This window comes from Spodoptera frugiperda, chromosome 28, assembly GCF_023101765.2.
Source record: "Spodoptera frugiperda isolate SF20-4 chromosome 28, AGI-APGP_CSIRO_Sfru_2.0, whole genome shotgun sequence".
NCBI classification, from domain to species: domain Eukaryota; kingdom Metazoa; phylum Arthropoda; class Insecta; order Lepidoptera; family Noctuidae; genus Spodoptera; species Spodoptera frugiperda.
Genome location: NC_064239.1, coordinates 13,765,745 through 13,789,822, shown reverse-complemented (window position 1 = coordinate 13,789,822; position 24,078 = coordinate 13,765,745). Strand labels below are relative to the sequence as shown.

The following is a 24,078-nucleotide window of genomic DNA, read 5'->3' as shown; positions in this document are numbered from 1 at the left end:
TGTCACCGATTAGATTACTTTGTTTGTAATTTAGATGTGGTACATAGCGTCACCGTTGTTTGTTGTGTATTTAAGTGTTTGATAAGGAACCAAAGTTGGCGTAAAGTCGTGGTGACCGGTCCAACGCGGCCTGAACTCTCTGTGATATCGCTACGGTTTGCATAAACAATTAAACAATCTTAGTAAAGTATTATGATGACGTAGGCAATACTTTAACATAAAGAAATGATAAAAAACGCCAAGTAACGTATACGTACTCGGTATACGAGAGACGTTGCTGACGAAAGGGTAGTTGCAGCAACACGACCTGAAATCGCCTCAGTGGCTCGCGTCCTATTCTTTGAGTGAAAACTATAATTGTACTGGTTTTATTACTGGCTTCAGATTAAATACAAATCTTATCTGAATGTAAGTAGATATAGCCGTACTATCGTGGGTCGGCATAAAATTAGATCACAGTTTGTTGTCGTTGTTTATCTTAACTACGAGATACCACTTATCAGTCATACCAAAATACAAATCTGAAGAAATGATATAACGGCAGATAGTATGCTTGTCGCACAACTTAGCTGTGTTTCAATAATAAATACTTGTTGCTGAATAGAAAGAAACATGGATTTGCATAATAATGTGAGGTGTGGAGGAAAGTGTATGTTGTTGTAGAGTGATTAAGTACGGCGTTGAGAACTGCGGGTCGACTATCGCTAGGCTAAGACAATGTGTATAAAAGTGCGTCGGTATGCGTTTACTTAGGCAGGCCGCGGCCCGCGAGAGTGCCGCGAGTGCGGAGTGCGACGGGTCGCGTGAGTGCCAACAGTTAGCTAAACGCGTCCAGCACTCATTGTATGCAATACAACACATTTTTTTCATTTAAAATTCTCCTCTATTATGCTTTATAATTAAAGGAGCAGCCTTTGTGAAAATTCTCATTCTCACAGATAAAAAATATCATCACAAATGCATATTTATAATTGTGGATTCAATTGTGCAGTGTGAAGTAGCGGTAGTTTCGACTAGTCGCTAATTATATTATTTATAGAAGTATAATTGATTAACTTGGAAGTGATTTGGCTGAATGGGATTCGCTTGATCGACTGTGACAAGGGCTTGGCAGGACTGATGTAGATGTTGTATGTTCAATCTATTCGCGGAATAACAATGAAAACAGGAGTAGTTAGTGCCAACTCGGTAGTTTACAATATGACATAATCATTATATTTCCTACGTGACATTTTGAAAACGAGAGGTTCTGTTATTAAGCTTTGGTAAAGCAATCAATGATTTTATGATGTTTGTATTGTTTCAGGTGATTTCTGCACTGACGTCATCATGAAGTGGAACGACGTCACGGATATCAGTGAGTTGTTTGAGCTATAATAACATGTACATATAACATACAAAATCAACATAACACACCATATATTAAGCAGCTGTAGGTAAATAAAATTTGTATTATCTACGTACTAATTACACAATAAAGATCAGTTTAGGAAACATCATGGGGACGTTTGTGACTAGATCCATGCGAAACGCAAACATACTAAAAACGCTATCATCTTTAAGTAAAACACATAGTGCTTATCATGTTGAACACTCGGTATGGGACCCTGTAACAGTGTGGCCTGTGTGTGTATGTGTAGTTGTGTAAGGTGCGCCCACGCACTCCGTAACCGCGCCGCGTACGCATGCGCCGCCCCCACCTACTTGCGTACTACACATAGTACGATGGCAGCCGGCTGCCGGCAGCGGCGAGCCAACACAACAATCCTATTTGATTTATATATAACCGTACCATCATATATTTATTTACATCCACTTGGATTCGTCATAATCATTGCCTAAACGTATCGGTATGTCTTGCCATACTAATCAAAATAATGCAGGCCACTCGGACCGACCAGCAGTTGATCTATTACTAGTATTTTACAGACGTGTTAGAAGTACATTTATATAATTTATTGGCACTCAAAATAGATGTACTTACTTCCAATAAAATGAACATCATAATTATATTGCGAATGTGGCGAGTGTTGCCAGTGCTCCATTGCTGCAGCAGTACCGATCACTTGTATATCCTTTAGTGCTGGATATTGTAATATAGAACTTCTGATGTGCAATATTACTAGAGTGCAGTTCCACTGGGGTTGTGGAAATCTTTCTGATCTGATTGAAACTGAGTGAAGTGGACTGATATCTGTCTGGGCTCTTGTAGCATTCAATAATTCAGTAAGGGAGACAACTTTAACTGTAACTGCATGGTCACTGGGGCTGGTTGCAAAAAGGCAAACAAATGTGAACTGTCGGTTAACCTGTGGCATGTTTTAGAGAACCTGGAGAACCATTCTGTTGGATTCGGATTATTAGAATTAGGCCCACGAAAGGGTGGAGTTAAAACGAAACAGACAAGTTTAAGTGTTAATGTTAACTTTCAAAGTAATGAATACAAGCAGGTAACTTTCTAGCTCCGGCTGAATATAGTACCGGTGACTCTCCTAATGCGAGCCTGTAGTTTGGCAAGCCGTGCAGGAAGACGGCAAAGGTACGCCCGGCCGCCATTCACACGGAAATAACTAGGGCTGCCACTTACCACATATACTAATTAGTATTTTTTGAAATAGTTACAAATTCTGAAGTACCAAACAGAAATAAAAATCCTATCAACCAGCAATACGGCTTCCGCTATCCAAGATTGACAGACAGCCTTAATTCTCATGAAGGAAGGTTAATGCAAAGTGATCAACTCGGTTCCAATTCTTGATGAATTGGTTCATTCTCCGAACTAGCTGAATCTGCCAGGACATTTCTTTCTATGACTGGAGTGTCAAGAGACTGCAAGTATTGCAAGCAATTACAGAAATTTGGGAGTCTGTTGTGTTACAGTTGCCATTAATTGCTATAGGCATAATCCGTGATACTCTTGTATTCAACTTCATTATGAAACATTTTCTGGTCTTTAAACATTACAATTCGTAAAGTTTCGAGTCCTAGAAAGCTGGTCTCTGGATCTCGTCTCCGAGTGAAGGTGTTCGAATGTAATCGCGTGTGTAACGCACACTGAACGATCCTGCGGTCGCACCGCGCCTTGCGGTCTGCGCCGCCGCGCCGCCTCGCACCGACTCCACTGCACACGACCGAACAGCTAATGGCTTGAGCATTATATTGCCTATCTAGGAACAAACAAGCCTCTCGATACTTTTAAACTAACTGCTCACAGCTTAGCAGTCGTAGTTAGGTACAGTATTATTCTTATTCATATTCTAAATCCGATACAGTCTCGCGAGAATAGTAAGGTATAGGAAGGTAGGATTATTTTCATTCACACTTCGAATGAAGGAATCAATGAATCTCAAAATTTATTGTCCAATTCCCATAGACATCTGTTCAATTACTTAGTTGAAGCTTATTTAAATTGAAAATAAACAGTGTGCGCAAGGCTACAGCATTGCCGATTTATTTGGTGGCGTGTTGTTGCAAGTTGTTTTGAGAGCCAGTCCACCGCCGGCAGCTCGCACGTCACGCGTTTCATTAAGCAGACCACGCTCGGCATCCGCCTGCCGCTAATTCAGGTGTAGCTCTCTACTGCGAGCTCTGACGGAGCCACGGAACATACGTGGCAACATTCTTTCATTGGGCAGAGTTGCTGAATCTGGGTTACTTACACATTACATCCTAAGTAAATAAGTGTAGATAGCGCTGGCTATCTATAAACTACGGTTTGTGTATAAATAGCAGAATTCGGAATGTTTAAAACATTGCTTTAAGAAATGTTTATATGAGCGTGACGGTCGGCCATGTTGCGCTCGCGCCGAATTACAGATTACATCACTCTGCAAAAAAAATCGCGTGCGCGTGCAACTGCTCGAGGAGCAAACCGAGGAGTGGTGGGGCGTGGGGGAAAGAGGAGGCAAAGGGGGGGGAGCGGCACGCTTTAACGACCTTGGCCTTGCTCGGGCTGCGGCCAAGGTGAGTGTTCAACTTTATACCGTAATTATACATGCGCCCACCAGTCTACCGACGCACACACTTATTATATTCCACAAAGGCGTTCGTAACTATAGCCAAGAGGATCCCCTACAATACAAATACAACACTAGCAGGCGAAGCAGCGATAGCAGTAACACACGACCCATTGCTTGGTCTCTTGAATAATCAGCGGATGTTATCGAAACAACTTGCGGGAACTTCACTGAACATCTAAACTTGGAACTCGTTCGTAGTGTGTAGCGCGCTAGCTCGCCGGGCAGCGCACGCTCACGCCGCTCTCGCGCTGAGTGGGTGAGCAAACACCGCGGTCTTGCCGAGCGACCTGCTACATTACGTGCACATACACACACACACCTACAGCTTTATTATTTAGATGTTGTACTCAAACAAGTACCCTTTTACAGCAACATGTTCCAACATCTTTCTCATTTGCCAGCAAATGCTAATAAGTAAACACTTTCTAATATCTACTATACATGTGTGCAGTAGTACTACGAGTCAATACAGACACGCAACTAACCCTATAATAATATATGAGCACGGAGCAGAACAAACAAGTAATAACAAACGGGAGAATTATCTTAATGCACTTTAAATAATTACTTTAATAACTTGTACAAACGAAAACAGTGGACGTACGTAGATGTATACAGGAGTTTATTAAGATAACAACAATATACACGGGCTATAAGTAGCAGACATTACAGATCAATAATATAGAGTCGTTCGTTAATGTATAGTAGTGTGTAGTAAAAGACAAATGAGATGTCACCGGCTTGTTCGGTGCCAAGTCGCTGGCGATTTTCCAAAGCTTGGCCTAAACCTCAAAGCGATACCTGCCTTAATGTGGGAGCCCGTTTGTCTTCACCAAAAGTTGTCTAAAGATTGGTATAACAAGCTAAATAACAGCTAACTGCTTGAAGGAAAGAGCAGGCAGCAACAGTGAGCAATGTTGAGCTGATGATAATTTAGTTAGGGTACTAAATATAAATAATATACATCCTTTAATCCCCAAAAAGAACCAAATAATGGAACATAATTTGTAATTAAAAATTAAGAAAACTACAAAGATATTTACTTACCGAAGTCGAGTAACCGACGCGACGGTTGTTGGTAATTACAACATGTGGCTTCGTGTCTCCCAGGGAGTTCTTCACAATAGCAACGCTACACCAAACTTCATAGATATTCACGAATTGAATGTTCTTTTTCTATATGACTTACTTATCTGTGCCTATGATTGGGTAGCCTTCCTTCGCTAAATATCTCCTTATAATCTCCCGTGTGGTGCTTCTTACCGTTCCTGAATCTTTGATGTCTACTTAGTATAGTTAGTTTGACATTACCAAATAGATTACGTTCTGGTGTGGTGTTTGGCGAGCAGCACAAAGACGTGGTCGGCGGCGCATGCGGCTCACGTACGCATTGTGGTCCCACCACATTACCATACTGGACGTTATGGCCACAATAATGCCACGTCGCGCTCATTATGCCAACTACAAAATGGCTCATATTGGCGCAATTTCAACATTCATACAATTGACGGCAGGTGGAATAGCATTCTTTCTATTCCACGTTCATTAGTATTATTATTGTCGTAATTGTTTACTTGTCGAAACAGCGACGGTATGACAAATGGGGAGGTCGTGTAGTATCGCCTAGTTTATGATCTGTTGACGTTAAACTAGAAGCACCAATGCCAGGTAATCATAATGATCAGTCAGTATTGTGACGTAGGATACTCTCTCGTAATACAATTTTAAACAGGAGCCAAAATTGTTATACGATGTTACTATTTTGCCAAAACTATCACTTTGGAATCCGCATTACTCATTACTATGAAATAAATATTAAAATTGTATTCGTTCTAAGAATTTTTAGCCTTAATATTCTGGTAAATTGTGACAGTTTTCACTCACTCTGGATATGGAGACGTTCATAGCGAGCATCAAGAGGAAGTTTCTTGTTTGCAGAATACTAATACTTGTTTCTTGGTTAGTGTTAGTACTAAGTTGATTGTTTATAAAAATCCCGTTGTGTCCAGTCACATTGCCAGTCCAGACTACATCGCAGTATTTACAAACACAGGTCACATTTAAATTTCCATTATAGACATTATGTAACCACATATTTAATCTCTTTGACCTTAAAATTTACATTTCTAACACATCAGTAATCGGTGATGATTAATCGTCGCCATTTTGTTCGCTAATGGCCGACGTAGGTACGTATATTGTTTTTATGCCGAGCGCCTTGAACTTGACCGGCTAGCTTCGTGAATGTTATGCTCTTTCCTATGTACGAGTATGTCGCTTACTTCTTCCCTCCGTTTCACTCGAGTTTGTGTACAATTTGTTACATGATAGGATTCTAATTTGGTTGTCTTATTCTCTTCATCATTATCTATCTCCTATCTTGGGTTCTACTGTGGGTTATAAGCCATTTTCTGCCATACATTTTAACATTTCATTAATGTCCAATATCTACTCATATTCCATATTGCTAGCTGCAAGTAGTAGCAACCTACAAACATTAGGATCGTACATGAATTTTTATGTATTATGTCACTAATATACTTGTACGGTAAATTTATACCTACACAGGCGACATCTTGATATCTTGCCAAGATTGTTGCAACTGCAACTGTTTGTGGGAGTCTACTTCCAGATGGTTCAGAATGATTTCCTCTTAGGATGGTTATATAGGAATCCTGTTATTTGAGCATATTTATGACTTCTTAGAAATGTATGTAGATCCAAAGATCACAATCAATAATCAAGTGAACGAAGTATGTCTCCAAGCCAATACATTATCGATGCAGTCGCCAAATCAGTGAACGCGGATGCTAAAAGCAGCGTCGTCTGGCCCTAAGTTTTGTAAAAATAAACATGGCGACTATTGAACGTGTGTCGTCGGTTTGTTCCAAACCGGGCATCTAAACAATACGAAGCGATGTTTATTAGCGTCTCGCCTCTCGCCGGTACCAAACTACCGAGTTGCCGATGTCGATGTATGCGCAGCGCTGCGCTGCCCACGCGCACGCTCGCTGTGTCATGCCGAGACACGATCGACACGCATTTGCATCCCAATGGTGACCATTCTCCGACTGATTTGTGTACTTGTCAGGTACTGACATTACACAAGTTTCTGTTCAGAAATTGATATCAGCTAATTGCAAACAATTCCATTAACAATTTGAACATTATTTGACACCGCAGGAGAGACGTTTAACGTGAATATCATGCACCATCACATTTGACAATTAGTATAAGTACTATTATTGTTAATGATAGACAGAATAATATGTAAAGAACAAAGATATTTAACGAATATATTCGAGTTGTGAGGCAGAGGCAGCACGTGGTCTCCAACAAGGCCGAAATAACTGTTTCACATTGACATTGACCGCTCTGCCAGGTCTCAATCTCATTACACACCGAAGATTCTTAATTTTAGAGGTGTGTCTCCTGAACTACTTACAATCTTGTGTACTTCTTGTAGAAGTATTATTTTTCTGCAGTCAAATTTCATAATTGGAGATTTGTCACAAACAAAAGTCGTCAAATCTTAAATTATGAAATCAGTGTTGTGCAATTTGCAACTATTGTACTTGCGGACCAAGGCCCCAGTACTAGCATTTACTTCACAAGACCTAGGTAACGTTAATGTTTTAAAGTAAGAAAGTAGTGACAGTCTTAAATCATGGCAAAAGCAGTCAGTTAGGCTACACTGCCCAGTAAGGCACTACGCGACATGTACGAGTAGAACGCAGATCTGCGCACAGCCAGCCGCTGTGGGACTCAATAAACAAAGTCTTGGGCCACGTCGATGTATGGACACTCCACAACAGCTTGACGTTTCGTGACTTGCCCGCGTCAACGGCGCATTGAATCTTGATCTGGCCGACCGCGATAACTCTGCATACGTCTCATTACTTCAGGTCCGACTTTGAACCGTATCGCATCGTGTTTGAACCCTATTCTTGTTTGATAGATACGATTGATGTTTGGAGATGTAAGATAAGTGGAGAGCGAGATCGGTGCGTCGGGGCAGGGCTGAGCCCTTTCAATTATTCACAGGCGGAACAGTATTGTGGCACACGTATGTTGTTGCCCTCTGGTGAGGCGGACCTTATCGCCACTTTGTATGCTCCTACAAGCACGGACGTCGATAGCGCGGCGTGGCTTTCAGTTTGCATCGAACCGGTGCTACTGGCCGCTTTGATTGATTCACAATACCTATCGCGATGTCTGCGAGTACTGAGCGTCATAAAGTGAAGTTCATGCAGTTATGTATGTAGCTTTAACTCTCCGCCCTGTATCTCGATGTAAAATTAAACAAGTCGAACTTTACCTATAGTCTGAACTTCAGCTCCATTGCATAATAATATTCTAAATAAAACTTTGGCTGAAAGTGTCTGAGACACGACTGCACGTATGTGGTTACCTAGGAGTACCCCCGGGGCGCGGACAGTCGCCAGCGAAATTAGAACTTATTCCGCCGTCTATTTTAATTAGTTCTACCCCACCGATGAAAATAATCCCTTTGTAACGATTTTTATCGTTATTTTTATACTTGGTCGGTGGTTGCATGTTCCTGTTGCCCACGTTCCGGCTTCTAGTGATCCGTATCTTTATATACGGTACATCTATTTCTTCAAAATAAAACCTCTTTTTGTGTAAAGTTTGAATTAGAAAATCGACATACGTGATGAAGAAAGATATTATTCCCCCAAATAGATGAACATTGACTGTCTCTCGATGTTGTAGTAGGTACATATTTACACGATTTGGAATGTCTCAATTTATTGCTGCCAGGCTGCCACCGGTCCTAGGTGTGTTTGTTTACTGACTTTTAGATAGTCGCTCAACTGGTTCCAATGTTTGGCGTATAATATTGAATACATAATTTTGTTTAAACTTCGACATGCGTGGCAATATTATTTATTTTGATTAAGTCACGATACTTACAACATGTATTTAGAATGTTTGTGTTGCTGAGTCCATCAAAGTTTTAGGCCAGCAGCTTGTATGGAGTCTGGGTCCAACTAAGTCCCCCTCGTCAAAATCTGAATGCGAATGAATAGAAAGACCCTAAATTGTTTATTGAAGGTGAACCAGCGAGTCACATGAGCGCCACACCACTTGATCCAAACCGACATGTTTTTTAACAAGTCAAACCTGTTGTTAATAAGGCTAACTGCCTACGTTACTATTGTTGCCTCTCACTCTTTGTTGGGACGGCATCAACAAAAAATCCGCATAACATTATGGCGTATTGTTTTGTTCATGTTATGATTTAATCTACATCTCTTTTTACGCATACTAAGTGTTTAGAGACGGTAATATTTATTTATTTATTCATGTAAAGGATAAAGTTTTGTATATCTTCTCTGTTGTGAGTCCTGAATTATTGAAATATGTATTATGAAGAGACTCTCTGGCGTTTAAAGTAAACATCGAGATTGTATCAAACCACTTGTCCACGTAATATTAGTTAGATATCTCATCTCCTTTCAATCTGCGCGTAGAACAAATAATTTCAGACTTACTAATATAAAAAGTATTGGAGTCGATATATTTGTATTGTTCAATCGAGCTCATGCACGCCAATTAGTTCCCGTAACTGCGATACAGTGAGGTTTGGCCCGGAGCCCCCACCGGAGGCCGGAAGGTCGCGTCTCCATCGAACCCTAATCAAGTAGAGTGATGAATGTGCCCTTAACAAACACATTTATCTTAGTTGGAGGTTAACTGAGAGGATCAAACACCCATTCTTATCGGGATCCTCGTCCGCTTCACATGTTTCTTCCGGCTTTACGAACTTTGGCCAAGAATTCTGTGGCAGGACAATACAACACTGTACTTTGAAGGGTCCGAGTACAAAGCAAGCAAAACTTACACCTTGGCACCACGACAGCGGCGAATCAAAGACTGGCCTTGGGTACACTTCACTATAATATATTTGTATTGTATTGTATACGAACCCATGCCTTACACAGTTGACACCGTTTACATGTCACTAATATTGTATGGCTTTTAAAAAACTTTCGTACTTTTTTTATTGATGGTCGTTCTTTAATTGGATTGGAAAGTTGTATTTGAAGCTCAGTATTCGCTAAGCATTCTACATTACACAGCTTTGTACATATTTTTCTTTTCTTTCTACAACATGGCAGTTATCAGTTTTATGGTAGGGTAGACTGGGGGCCAACGTAACACATTTTGTTTGACGCCCTCTGGTGTAAAATCTATTTGATTTTTATAAAAATAATTAGTGAATTTAGGGGCACTAGTTATTCATTTAAAGTATTTTTTACTCGTAATTGACTAATGTTATAAACGAAGCCTAAAAATTGAGTTAGATCTCAAGGCGGGCGATTGTTACAATTGTACCCATCGTGTGGTCAATTGTAACAAAAGATTTTTATGAAATAAAACACAAGTGGGTTGAGTAGGAATACTCGAAGTAATTTTTAATTGCAGTCTTATCAGTTATGAATCAGTATTTAATCACAAAAACAAGTTATTTCTTTAAATATTTAAACTGAACACAATTATATTTGAACTAGAAGCACATAGCTATTCTGGCTTTATTCAACAAACAAAAGCGATATTTATTTGACAAATTAAAATTAGGAGCCTTACTGTTCGTTTTAAGTTTGGTAATAGCTCTGTAACATTTATAAAACACGAAATAAACAACTTTTTTATGTTTGTATGGTGTTACAATTGTCCACTGTTACAAATATCCCCATCCACGTGACTCATATTCATTGGCATATTAAATTATAACAATCTAGAAATAAACTAAAACTCTGCTAAAACAAACAAAACAACTCAAGTTGAATAAAGTAATGACAAAAGAGAATATAAATAAAAACTAATCAATAAAGTTCTACAAAAACAAGACAAAACCACTCTTCGGCAGTGCAGGTCTTCGTCAGATTCGACAATATTTTTCTCTTTTTGCTGCTCTCCCTTTCGTATTCCTTTGCCCTTTCCTTTTTCCCGAATTTTTTATTTGTTTTGCTTTTTTCCTTCTTTCTGCTTCTCTACGTATAGGTTCTTTTTCTGGGGTATCTATATATTTCAGTCTTCCTTTTCCAATTTCCGAAATTGGACATGTGGACAAGTGTAACACAGGGACAATTGTAACGTTTCAATTGTCCCCGTCGTCAGTGGTACAAATGTCCTTAATACACAATCTGTGGAAAAATTGAAATAACTAATACTATACTAAATATTATTAAATAAGCATTAGGCTACGTTAAATACAATAGCTCAGAAGGCGACTTAATGAAAAATCTCGATAGAATATTGATAATTTCATTAGATATTACACAATTAATTAGTACGAAAAACTTACTTTGGTGCTGCAAAAATAAAACTTCGTCGTTAACATGGGGCGTCAGTTTCGCAGCTTGCGCGCTGCTGGCTAGTGAGCAGGTCGGGACGTGTCCTGCGCGTATTCAGGCTGACGCACACATGCGTTAATGGCTTAATAGTCAAAATATCGCCAATGTTACAATTGTCCACTGTTACTACTGCCCCCAGTCTACCCTATTTTACACAGACAGGTATCCAACGATTAAATTAAGACATGGCAGTATAGAGCTGCTGCTTCAGGTCACACGGGGTGATATTAATTGTTCGTATACAAAATATGAGATTAGGTACGTAAGTATTAAATAACAGGCTGGTTGCATTCTCTGTGCTGGTGCAAGGCGTCGCGCGGCCTGCTCGTCGCAAGTTCAAGAACATCTCCGTGCTCCCCCCCCCTACCTCGCCTCTGCTGTCCTGTCTGCCTCCGTCCTGTGTCTCGAGCCTCCAGCTTCCGCCCGCTCCTCGTTATGTAGCATGTAATTATCCCACTGCCAACATTCGCTATTATCCAGAGATGTACTACTAATATGTTAAATCTTGTGTTTTTACCACCTACTTACTATGGCCGCCGTGTAACGCAACAGCTCAGCAAAGCTTTATAAAATATGATTATTTTCTAAGGTTAATCGTAATTATAAGTTCGTTGACCCCTCTAAAGATTAAGTAAAGGCAGTACGTAGTTTCTCACTGCTCACATCTCTGCACTTCCGCTTAGGGCGAACCTGTTACTATACAGTGTACACCGGCCGTCTGCCCGGCGGCTCTACTCACAACTAAATCATAATTATCCAACAATATTATTGCTTGACCTAAGACTCAAACTTTGTACGTACTGACTCGTTTTCTAATAGACAAGAAGCAGAGTCTTACATCAAATTGTGTTGTTTATTGCACTTTATATTCTACGTAATAAGAAGTATTATAGAACCAGACTCGAAGACTGACTTGGATTAAATCTTCCAATGTTACTGGCAGCGACAGTATAACAGTAGTCATCCGGTTTGGTTTGACATGACCTAATCTGAATGCTCGTGCAGGAAAACTTAAATTATTTATATTTTAGTATTTACTTACCACCTGAATTCAATATATGATTCACATGGTTGTACTGAACAAGTAAATATTATAACTATTATAAGTATCATTTAATTTCTTGTCCTCTAATAATATCTTCTGATTTATGTGTTCGTGTTGTTGCAGCGGTTTTGGCAGGTTGTGGCAAACTTGTCTAGTTACGTATATATTTATATCAACATTTTAATAGATAGGAAAACGTAATTACGTAATATAAACCATACATAGGTACTAACCAACCATACATGCATATCGATAGTTTTCGTAAACACAATGCGTTTTGGGACATTTCATAATAATAAGTTTATACGGAATAATATGTGCTATTTAATTAATTTATTATATTATATAATTTAATTTCGTATGTTTTATTGAGTTAGTATCGCCACGTGGCGTGGTACGGATTTGGAATGGACAAAATCTCAAAACCCGTTACTTTGGAAATGTATTTACGTACAAATGGCGGGCGGACGTGATGTTTGTATAAAAATATTCGAGTTCCTTTAACAACAGCACCCGGCTCTTATGAACAGTTAAGATAATAAAATTAAACCCATGTCAGTTCACGTGAAATCTGAGTCATTTGAGGTTATTCTCACAATTGAGGATTGACAAGCTGTTTATTTCAATACTTTCTTCCAGAGCCACATTCATGATGTATTTACTGGGTCTTCTTTACTTTGTAGCACTAGGACTAATACATAGGACTTTTTATTTATTGTCAGTGTTGTATCTCCCGAGTTGGTATATAACTGTAGTTTTGGTTGCAGGTATGGGTGGCGAGGCGTGCGCGTGCGCCCCGACGCCGCCGCGATTGTTGCCGGAGCCCGAGCCCGACCACCTGTACGACCACCACTCCTCGGAGGAGGAACTAGAGGTATTCCACCACCAGCTACCAGCTCGCATGCTCTGTTGTTACACCGTGTCTATGTTCTGTAACCTTGTCGCTACTATACTCAGAATCATAGTCCACGCAAACAGTTCCAATTGTACAAACCAATCATTTTTGTTAGAATGTCGACCGATACAAGATTATATTGCTGTTGTAGTAGTGTAGACACGACACTACTGTTGTAAGGATTTCGCAATATGAATGAATCCGCTCGAACCGTGTGAACTGGTGATCTAACAAAACAAACTCGAGCTACACTATGCTGAATACATTTCAATTAGTTCGCTACGATTTAATAATTGTCCTCAGATGTAGGTCTCACGCACAGCCTATAAATGTAATCTAGCTCTGAATTAATCTCAATTTCGACCTTCTGCCGCACCAGGCGAGATCTTCGAGGACCTTGCAGACACGACACGTACCTGCCACTCACGCGTCAGCTACACACGTAGTTGTGTTTATATCTTCTGTTTAAACTGTTAGGAAGTATAATTTTACATGGCTGCGAAAAGCTAATTCAAGATTTATTTGTCAACATCCGTTACATTACACACAACACGACGAGGTATTCCTCGAAGCGCAACTGTTTTGAAGCGCACCTCTCCAAGCGCACCTATTTTATTCCTCGAAGCGCACCCGTTAGTTGCGCTTTAAGGAACTATTAAAAATATTAATTTTTATTTCCTCGAAGCGCACCTATGTTTTATTTTCGACTAGAGAGGGGATGCTATCGATAATAAGATATCGATAATCTAATACACGTAGCGCTATCTATGAGCAAATAAGGTTAAACCTTTAAAAATATTTTCTTGTCGATGTATGACATCGCAAAATGAAATGTTCCGCTTGAAACCGCCGATCAACGACTTTTATTAGTTATTTTATACAATATTCAAGAACTCTGTACTCGTCGACCATAGATTGTTATTTTTTTTAACAATGATCCTAATGAGTGGACATAGACCTCAACCGAAAGTATTAGATATTATAATACGTACACTTTTTAATTTGTGACAAAAGATGCGCGTGGCGCGGGAGCAGTGTACACACATGCGCGCACGCACACACATACACATACAGACAAATAGACAGACAGACAAGCCGTAGCCATTTTGTGCGGGAACTGGACCAGGGAATTAATTTGTCACGCGAAATACCAGGATTTAAAAATATTAAAACCGGACTATATAAAAACGGAATAAAAGTCTTGCAGTTCAATTTTTTTTTTTTTGGGAAATGTCAGTAAGTTATAATAAGTATACGTATTATACTAATACTTTCGGTTGAGATCTTTGTCAACTCATTAGGATCATTAGTAAAAAAAAAAAATTTTTTAAAATTTTTTTTTAACGTTGCCCCACATTTGGATTTTCTCCTGTGTCGTGGGTGCGTTTACAAACATACAAGTTCACATACACATCACACCCAAACCCGGAACAACAATTTGTGGATCACACAAAGAATTGCTCCGTGCGGGAATCGAACCCGCTCCACGTTGCGCGGCAGCCAGTTGCCCAGCCACCGCGTCAACCGTGCAGTCAATTTTTTATTTTCGATTTTTATTTAACCTTATTTGCTCATAGATAGCGCTACCTGTATCAGATTATCGATAGTTTCAGTTAGCATCCCCTCTCTAGTCGAAAATAAAACATAGGTGCGCTTCGAGGAAATAAAAATTAATATTTTTAATAGTTCCTTAAAGCGCAACTAACGGGTGCGCTTCGAGGAATAAAATAGGTGCGCTTGGAGAGGTGCGCTTCAAAACAGTTGCGCTTCGAGGAATACCTCAACACGACGTATAAGGAACAAAAAGAAGTTAATGTGTTACTACAAGTAGCCTAGATAAAATGATAAAAACTATTGGTGCCAGATAGATTAGTCTTCGTCAACTAGCTATTATATTGGCTCTACTCTAAACTCTTAACTCTGATTCCCAACTTTTTCTCGTTTCGTGCATAGCTCGCTTCATAAGTAACTTCGATTGTGAGACGTAGTTAGATACAAAGACAATCGCTGCAGAACACTTGATGCTGTAATTGGTCGGCAGCGCGAGCGGCGGATTTTTTGCAGATAGTCCTCATTGTGGCCTATTGTTGCTCACTGCTCGCTGCTCGCTCAGCGCGCATCCATTTGATGCGCTCTCTATTCGTATCTTACTCTGAACATGACATTGTTCTTGATGCATCTAGAATCGTCAGTTTTGTACCAGTAATATTTTGTTCTAAAATATTATCAAAATCACCGTTTCCGTACTGCTACTCTACACTTCAATTACATTTTGGGGTTTGTTGATGATTACCTTGAGGTTTGTAATTGGTCACCTACAAAAGGCGGTCGGTTACGCAACACAGACGAGGTCCTGGAGCCATATCTCACAGCGGCGGACACTTCGCATGCCGCATTAATTCGCAACGACACGCCGCAACTAAATTACACCCGTAGACAACGTCTCCCCCGCCCCGCACCGCCCGCCTCACCCCCCCTGTATTTCCGCCGCATCTCGTGGTGGCCATCACGGGGCCTATTTACCAGACACTTGATGTGTACGGCTACCGTATACCTCAATATTTCCGAACGTAGATCCAAATACTGCTTCCTTAGGAAGACCGTTTCGATCTTCCTACATATTGGCATTACGCTCATAATTAGTCTAAACCTGTACTGAAACTGTATTAGTAAATATACTTTAACTCGTGTCGATGAAATAAGAATAGTGCGAACCTACTTGCAACAGATCAGTCGTAAAAGAGTTGTTATGTGCGTCACTTGAGACTGCATCGCGTGTTGATGATGTTAGCGGATAATTCCGCGACGGAAACATAGGAGCGATGCAGTTATATGACGTGAAGAGATTAAAAAGTTAGGAGAGCAGGTGAACGCCCTCCAGCGAGGCGAGCGAGCGAAAATTGGTGCGAGCAAAAAAACATCCGACCTCATCTACCCAGCTAGCGTCATACGTTCTACTAATTTGAATGTTTTACTGCACTTTTTCTATACTTATAAGTGATGTAATCCGCTTGCATTGTGGAACTACATTACACTATTTTTTGCAGTTAATTAAGTCTATGATGAAATTAGTAGCTAGGTTGTACATTAGCTACTTTACATACACTGGAAACTCGATATTCCAAACGGTCGCAATGAGTAGCGCACGCTGAGTAGTGAAGTGAAGGCGCGTTCTGAGAGCGGCTGTCGTCTTCTATTGTTGCAGAAGAGTCCCTCTTCCCATAGTTACTCTCTGTGGCCGTTTATCTGCTCTGCGGAATAATGGAGCCATCAACTTGTCTCCCGCTAAGTTTTGCATCGCATTTGTATACAAGCTGCGGCTGTCCATTAGTTGCAGCTCTCGACTCGCCCAAACGTCGCTCACGGCATTGTAAGCAAGCTCACTCTAGGCAGTACAGACGAGCTGCACTGTTTCAACAAGGTAGTCACATTCGGTGTGCGAGGACAAGTAAATAGCTGTGCGACCAGCTTCTAATTAGATCGCGTACCAGATTAACCGCTCCAGTGGTTTGCAAATAAATTCGGTAATAAAGTCAATACAATTATTTTCAATTATAACGTTAAGCCGGAGCGCGAACACGAAGTGGTCGATCGATATGGCAGCCGGCTGCCATTGTTCAGTAGCGGGCTGGCGGCTGGCGGCTGTCGGCTGTCGTGCTGCACACGCTTCGCGTCTTCAGTTGACACTAGCGCGCTTCTTTCTTTTTCAGTAACAAGACAAAACAATCCGTGAGTTTTTATTCATGTTTTCCTGTCTGCCGCCTGCATAACATTTGTTTATCTTGCGCTTGGTTGGAAATTAGAAATTCTTTTGTCTCTGTACTTTTTTAATTGCAAAAAGGAAACGGAAATTGCTTTCTAAAGAAAGAAAAACGTCGTGTGATAATATTAAATGCGTAAAGCCATTCCAGCATTGTTTGCTCTCGCGAAGTATTCAGCGTGGCTGTGCAAAGGAGAGGCTTATTAACGTGAGGCGAGCGCAGCGCACGGCGCGGCGGGCGGCGGCGGCGGGCTGCATCATGCCTCGCAGCCGGCTCTCCCTCGATTAGATCATTGTACAGTTCTACTCGATGGTCGAACGTTCTAAAGATATATCTGCACAATGTATTTGCCATGTTAAACGAGAATGTTAATTCCTCAGTCAAAAGTTCAAACTGCGACACGGGAAGTCATTTCAGATTTAAGACGCTGGAAATTGCTAACATAAAAGTTGCATTTACTTATAAAATGTTTGGTTTAGGCTATATTTTGAGACATTGAAATCGTACTTTTTCTTTATTCGTTTTTACTATTTACAACTTTTTGATTGATAGGTAGTAGAATATTACGGTACCTTTGTAGTTACTGTTTATGTAAATGTGTCGAACTTTCGTACCAGTTGTTCTTTTAATTTATCTTCCGCTACAGCTTAATTTGATTATAACCTTTTCAGAAAAGATATATAATATTAGAAAGCCTTAAACCTCAATATTGAGATGCAATGTCGAGCCCAAGACCGGAACTATCGACCGCTAGATGTACCCATAACCGCGGTTCATTTCTCGTCCCGCTAGTAGTGGCAGTCATTGCTCGGCCCTCACAAAAGCGACGCGGTTTTTTCACCGGAACCCATCCATAATAAACGAGCGGCCGGCTCCGCCGCGGTCCGCAGGTCCGTCCGTCGTCAACAGTACTCGGCGCGACTTCTCAACGCGTTTCTAATTACACGCTGAAATATTCAACAGCGCCGCGTACTTTTCAGATGAGACTTTAGCTCGTACTCTTTCTTCTATACTTGCTCCTTTTGGGTATGTTACCACTCCGCGTCAGCCGTCTGCTTTTCATTATGCAGATGGTGCATGAATATAAGATTTGGTCGGTTTAGTAATCTGTACTATTTAGGTACATTTCAGTATTGTCTTCCGTTCTCAATATTATAGCTATGAATATTGTTAGGTACTCTTATCATTAGGTACCATCAGGTAATAGTTGTCCCTCAACTCCCTAATAAACTGATTATAGTTTAGGAGAGTTCGAGTAGAAAGAGGTAGGGTTTGATTCGGTCGACATCTAACACCATAGGAATGTGATGCATAGTCATAAAGTTGAAGAGCGGTGTGTGACTTGTGGGTGCGGCGTGCAGGTGATCAATGGCGCACTGCGCGGCGCGGGTGCCACGGGCGCCGGCGCGGGCGCTGAGGGCCCAAGTGCTGGCACGGGCGCCGCAGAATCGCGGCGTCGCGGCGCCTCCTCCCCGCCTCCCGCCGCCCCCGAGAAACGCAAGTGGCCAGCACAGCCCTACCTAGACCCCGACAACGACGAGCACACGCCCCGACCAGCCTCTTCCGATGACGACGACACCAAGGTAACACCATACTAACATTACATCTCCATTAGAGACATTTCGAGTGTGTTGTGCGCTAATACTACAATATATTGATATAATGGATGATGATTTCGTCGTTCGTCACAATTTTGAACTAATGGATATGTATGGATTTAAAGCCAGAACTTGGTGTTGCAGGTGGAGACACCGGTGCGGTTCAGAACTTCACCGCCGTTGGAAGCACTTAAGCCAAGGCGTGGCGGTGCCGGCGGGTGCGCGTGCGCGAGTGGCGGTGCGAGCGGCGGGCGGGCGCCGCTGTCTCCGCGTCGCCGGCGCCTGCCACTGCCGCCGCCGCGCCGTCATCGCCCCGCGCTTGACTTCGACAAAATGCAGCAGGTACTTACATATGACTCTAGTACTTCTGGTTCACAACTGCTGTTGTCATACCCACCAGGTGCTGTGTGGATGATCTACTGCTTCTCAATCAATTGATCGTTGTCATGTTTCGGCTGTTCCGTCGACGTTTGAACGGTCAAATATTTAACTAATAGGTTACCTACTTGTGATTCCACTAAGTAGTCAGGAGCACGAAAGCTATCGGACAATCTTGTCCAAAACTCCACCATGACAAATTTCGAACGCAAATGTGAGACACGAAGTCAATTGCAGGTAGTTATCGTTTAGTCACAGCACTTACAGCCGGCGATGGTTAGTTCTGCTCGAAAAACTGGAGAACAGTTAACAGTAGTGGCCAATAGTGGCAGATAATTTTTTATCATGATTGTGCGGAGATAAGAGAGCGCCTGCAGACCGAGCCTGTCGGCCGGCTCCACTGGCTCGGGTGGCCAGTCCGCCCGCTTATTTGAATAAAGCTATGAATAATTTTAAATCTATAACTGGATCGCGGACTGCTAGAGTTTGTTTTGATTTGTATTTGAAATACACGTCTCGCCGTAGCTTGGTGTGAGTTAGAACTGAGCGTAGGAACAAGAGTTTCACGAAATCATGGACGTTTTTAAGTATCCTTTCAATTCAGAGGTGAAAGAAAGCCTCATAATCTTTACAAAAGATTTCAGCCGTGTTGTTTTTAAAAATGTCTGAACGAGGGATTATTCAGATTACCGAGGCCAAACAAATTGCAAAAAATGTTCAGCTTTATTAAAGTTTACCATAAAAAATATCGTCGCTAACGCTGTACATAAATTGCTGCAGTGTAAACACAAGATCTCTTGAGCTTGAATCTTTCTCTACAGTTATTTAATAAATCCGAGACTCGCTTTAAGAGGAAATAAAATAACGTCATTCGCTAAGTGAGAGTAATGAGGTAACTTTAAGTCTTTTACCTGTGAACTTGTTTACAATGAATGCCATTAGTCTGTGCAGTATAAAAATACTTCGTATTGCAACAAAAATTATAGGAAAACGGTGAAGGATAATAACGTGGCATGATTAAACAATCTGATGTGACGAGCAGCTCCATCTTTGTTCGAGTAGACTGTATACGCTAGCGTAGTGATTGGCAGCACATGGCGACGCATAATGATCGCACATGTGGCGTTCAGCTCAGAACTGCGCGCTGTTCCCACGCTCGCCACTCGCGACCGATGCGCGCTGTGGAAGCCTCCCTGACCCTCGCCAATTTAACAGTCAATTCATATACATTTTCTTAAATAAAATACCTCTCATGTCTCTTTCAAAGTAGTTATGATATCAATTTTCACTGAATACGAGTACCTACAATATCAACATACTTATATGAACTCTGTATAGCAAGTTATACGTTCACTGGTCGATATCATTAGATACATTGTACATCATCAGTTTCTGAGCTAAATTGGTTCCCCTTTGGGAGTGATGATTAACTTTTTTATTGTTACTAAAATTCATGACGGATCGATCGCGCGTCGTTCTCTCAAGGCCACCAGAAGCTATTGATTTGCATTGCTGATATAATTGATTCCTCGTCGGGACATCTTTCGGCTTTGTCCAATCTTCATAACTTCAACACGTTTTGTCATATTTTACAACGATTTTATAGTTTTATTATTATTGAATGACTGCACTCCCAAGACTCAATCTTTGTTATATTGTCTGATTTATTTCCTTCGGTGCACTTTCGTTATGAAAACATTAAACATAATATGCTTTATTACGGACACGAGCTGGTTGCACCTTTGGTGATACGTTATCAATCTGTTATCGGGCGGTAGGTTGTTGACCCCGGGCATGCGGGCACATGCATCTGTGCTGTACTTCACTAGCTACAGCTACAGACACCGGGCAGATGTCTGCCGGGATCATGTGTTCAGTGAGCTCCGACACACACTCAATAATACAAGAGAATATTCTGCACATCAAATATCAAAATTAAACTTAAACTATATGTCATATACACTTATTATGGATATCACATCCAGTAGATATCTGATTGCATATCATAGTATCAGACGGCCACATATGCGCAATGCACGTGTGCACCAAATAAATGGCAAGCCGACGAAGTCTAACAAAACAATACGATTCGTTGCCGCACTGTCAAAGACATCTAATAATATAATAGATATAATTAATGCGCCCCAGGTAGACGAATTATTTCATGCAATAAGCATGTAGGTATCTCATTGAGCGGGCAGCGAATTTGATAGCTCTTGACTTTGAGCGTCAAGTGTTCCGCGGCGAACCACATCCGGGATGTAGTACGTATTGATTCAAGGCGTGCCAAATTATAAATGAACATTGGTCTAATTAATGCATACAAAGTGCTAGTTAGATGTTTTTTGAGCACAACGTATTGATGTGTGGTCATCTGAAGCACGTATACAGAACACATCATGCATTAGTAATTAAGGTGAATGTTCCGAGCTCTTCATGGCTCGTTTCCCGATAGATGGCGCTGAATTGAACATTTTCAGTTTTATGTTGTTTTGAGTGTCATTGGAACAATATTAAGTAACAGAAATAGAAATGCGAAAATCAGGCATCCCACTTTATCGGACGGGGTCAAATTATCGCCTCAAAACCCATCCGATTTGCCATAAAAGCGAAATATTAATATCCAACTCTGTTTACAGTCATTTATACACACATAGACATAGCGCCTACTTTAAAATCAACCTTTCTTCAAAATTAACCACTAGATGGCGTGCATTTAAAAGTTAATAGGATGGTACCTGTAGAAATTATGTCTTGGGGATTAGGAACTAAAGAACACCATCTGATGCTATTATGTTCTAAAAATAAAAGGTATAAGTAGTGTTATATTTAGGTACTAAATAGCATAAAACAAAGTCGTTTTCTCTGTCCCTATATCCATATGTATGCTTTCTACACTAAGGATTTTGATGCTGTTTCTTTTACGGCGCATTCCAATAAACTACCGATCTAAATTTGCTTACGAGCCGTAGAATTTTGACATAAGCTCCATACAAAATGTGTCAAAATTCTACGGCTCGTAGGCACATCTACCGATCCGTAGTTTATTGGAATGCGCCGTAAATCGATAGAGTGATTCAAGAGGAAGGTTTATATGTATAATACATGTATATTATAGTAGGGAAACTGATAATTTTGCACCCGTGCGAAAACGGGGCGGGTCACTAGTTTGGGAATAAAATGAGTGTCAAGAATGCAATGTAAGACAGTTTTATTTTATTATCTTATACATTATTTAATAGAATGTATATACTAACCTGCAATTATTACAAGTATTTATGTGACATGAATGCTTGATACGTGACTGATTATTAAAAAATAATCTCATTCAAAATAATAATTCAAAACTATAATTCATAAACAAGGCAACCAGAATAATAGATTGCAATCAAAGCGGAAAAATGTTTGAGAATATCTAAGCATCCATAACCACTATACTACATAAGGAAATAAAAAAGCAACAACTTTCCTGTTTGTTTTTCATAAACCTTAAAATGGTCAATGTATTCATATCACATTATGAACATTATGTTTATTACGACGAGTACACCATTTCTTTTCTGACATACATGACTGTAAACATTGATAATGTAGATTCTAAACTCACTACTATAATAGTACAATAAAAAAACATTTGTCGTGTTGTTTTCACTCATCCTTCCTCATTATTGCCTGGAAACTTTACCGCTACACAACTGCTGCGAAAGAAAATTACTATAATTAGTATATTTTGTGTTTAACTTTTGATGTGGATGAAAACAATATCCCACAAGAAAAAAATATAATATAGATTGAAATCAATGGAAATCATAAAATAAAATAAAAAAAAATTGTGTACCTTTCATACAGGTATACATTTCGCATGTTTTTGAACATGTCTCCAAACTATTTCTGAGAATACATTCTTTAAAAAAGTGTATTAACTTTGGCATCATATTGCTGATAAAGTCATAATTATCTCGACAAACTTCTATAACAGTCAAAGGTTCAGACTGAAATAAAACATATGAAGTAGCATTTATCCATGTTCTGACACGCATTTGCCTTGACCTGATAGATTTAATATTATAGTAAGAAGATGCTAAAATAAATTATAAAGTGGAATGCAATAGAATTTACTTGAAGTAATATTCATGCTTTTTATTCATAACTAGAACATTATTAAATGATAGAGCAAAATTGAAAGGAAATCGTTTTTCTTGGTATGGTCATGTGAAGAAGAGGGATGAAACGCTTATTACTAATATTCTAACATTACTTATATGAACTCAACAATGCAAGTTATACGTACTTGAAAACTAAAGTTTGTTTAGCATTGAAGCTGGCCACAACTTGAGTGCATCATTTACAGGTTCTGACTATCTTGTTCGTCCACATGTATCCAACTGATGCGCTTTTCACTCGTTTTGACGATTTACTGAATATTCGTGGCGTTGATACGCCATCTCGTAGGACCCCGACATAGTAGGTACCTAGATGTAAACGGAATCCGAAATACACAAAAACTATTGATATAAGTACATTGACTGATATTATGTTACTTTTATAAACGTCGGTACCTATTCGCATAAAATTGAAACGAAATTATAACAAAACCAGATCAAATCGCTTCATAACTTGCAGCAAAATGTAGTCTCATGTCATGAAAATTATTGCAAAGTAAATATCCATACCATAGATAAAACAGAATTTATTAAATACGTTCCGAAATTCAGAAAAATTATAGCAATAAAATCTTTACTTACCCAAATTACTGATATAACATCAATTCGTTCGCTGCAGAACAACCATAATGAAAATCATAACATATGCTACTCTATTTACTATAACATTAGCTGGTTAAAGATACTTGTTTTACGTCCGTTCAACTGATTTTGTGTATCGGAACGCGCGGGATTCATGTAGCAGACGCAATATAATGTGACAAATAATACTAATGTTTGTCCGTCCAAAGTTATTTGTATTACTAATCTGAGAAAACAATATAATATCGATCGGTG

At 40.0% G+C, this 24,078-nt stretch overlaps 1 protein-coding gene across 4 annotated transcripts in view; it reads left to right on the top strand.

Moving 5' to 3' along the window:
* The window catches only part of LOC118265579 (uncharacterized), a 51,047-nt gene that overhangs the window by 21,849 nt on the left and 5,120 nt on the right, over positions 1-24,078 (top strand). For all 4 annotated transcript variants that reach the window (XM_035578529.2, XM_035578528.2, XM_050706174.1 and 1 more), the window contains 4 exons: positions 1,307-1,357; positions 13,214-13,320; positions 18,464-18,685; positions 18,845-19,042. In XM_035578529.2, the coding sequence (XP_035434422.1) occupies positions 1,330-1,357; positions 13,214-13,320; positions 18,464-18,685; positions 18,845-19,042 (555 nt within the window). In that variant the 5' untranslated portion in view covers positions 1,307-1,329. The remainder of the gene's footprint in view (positions 1-1,306; positions 1,358-13,213; positions 13,321-18,463; positions 18,686-18,844; positions 19,043-24,078) is intronic.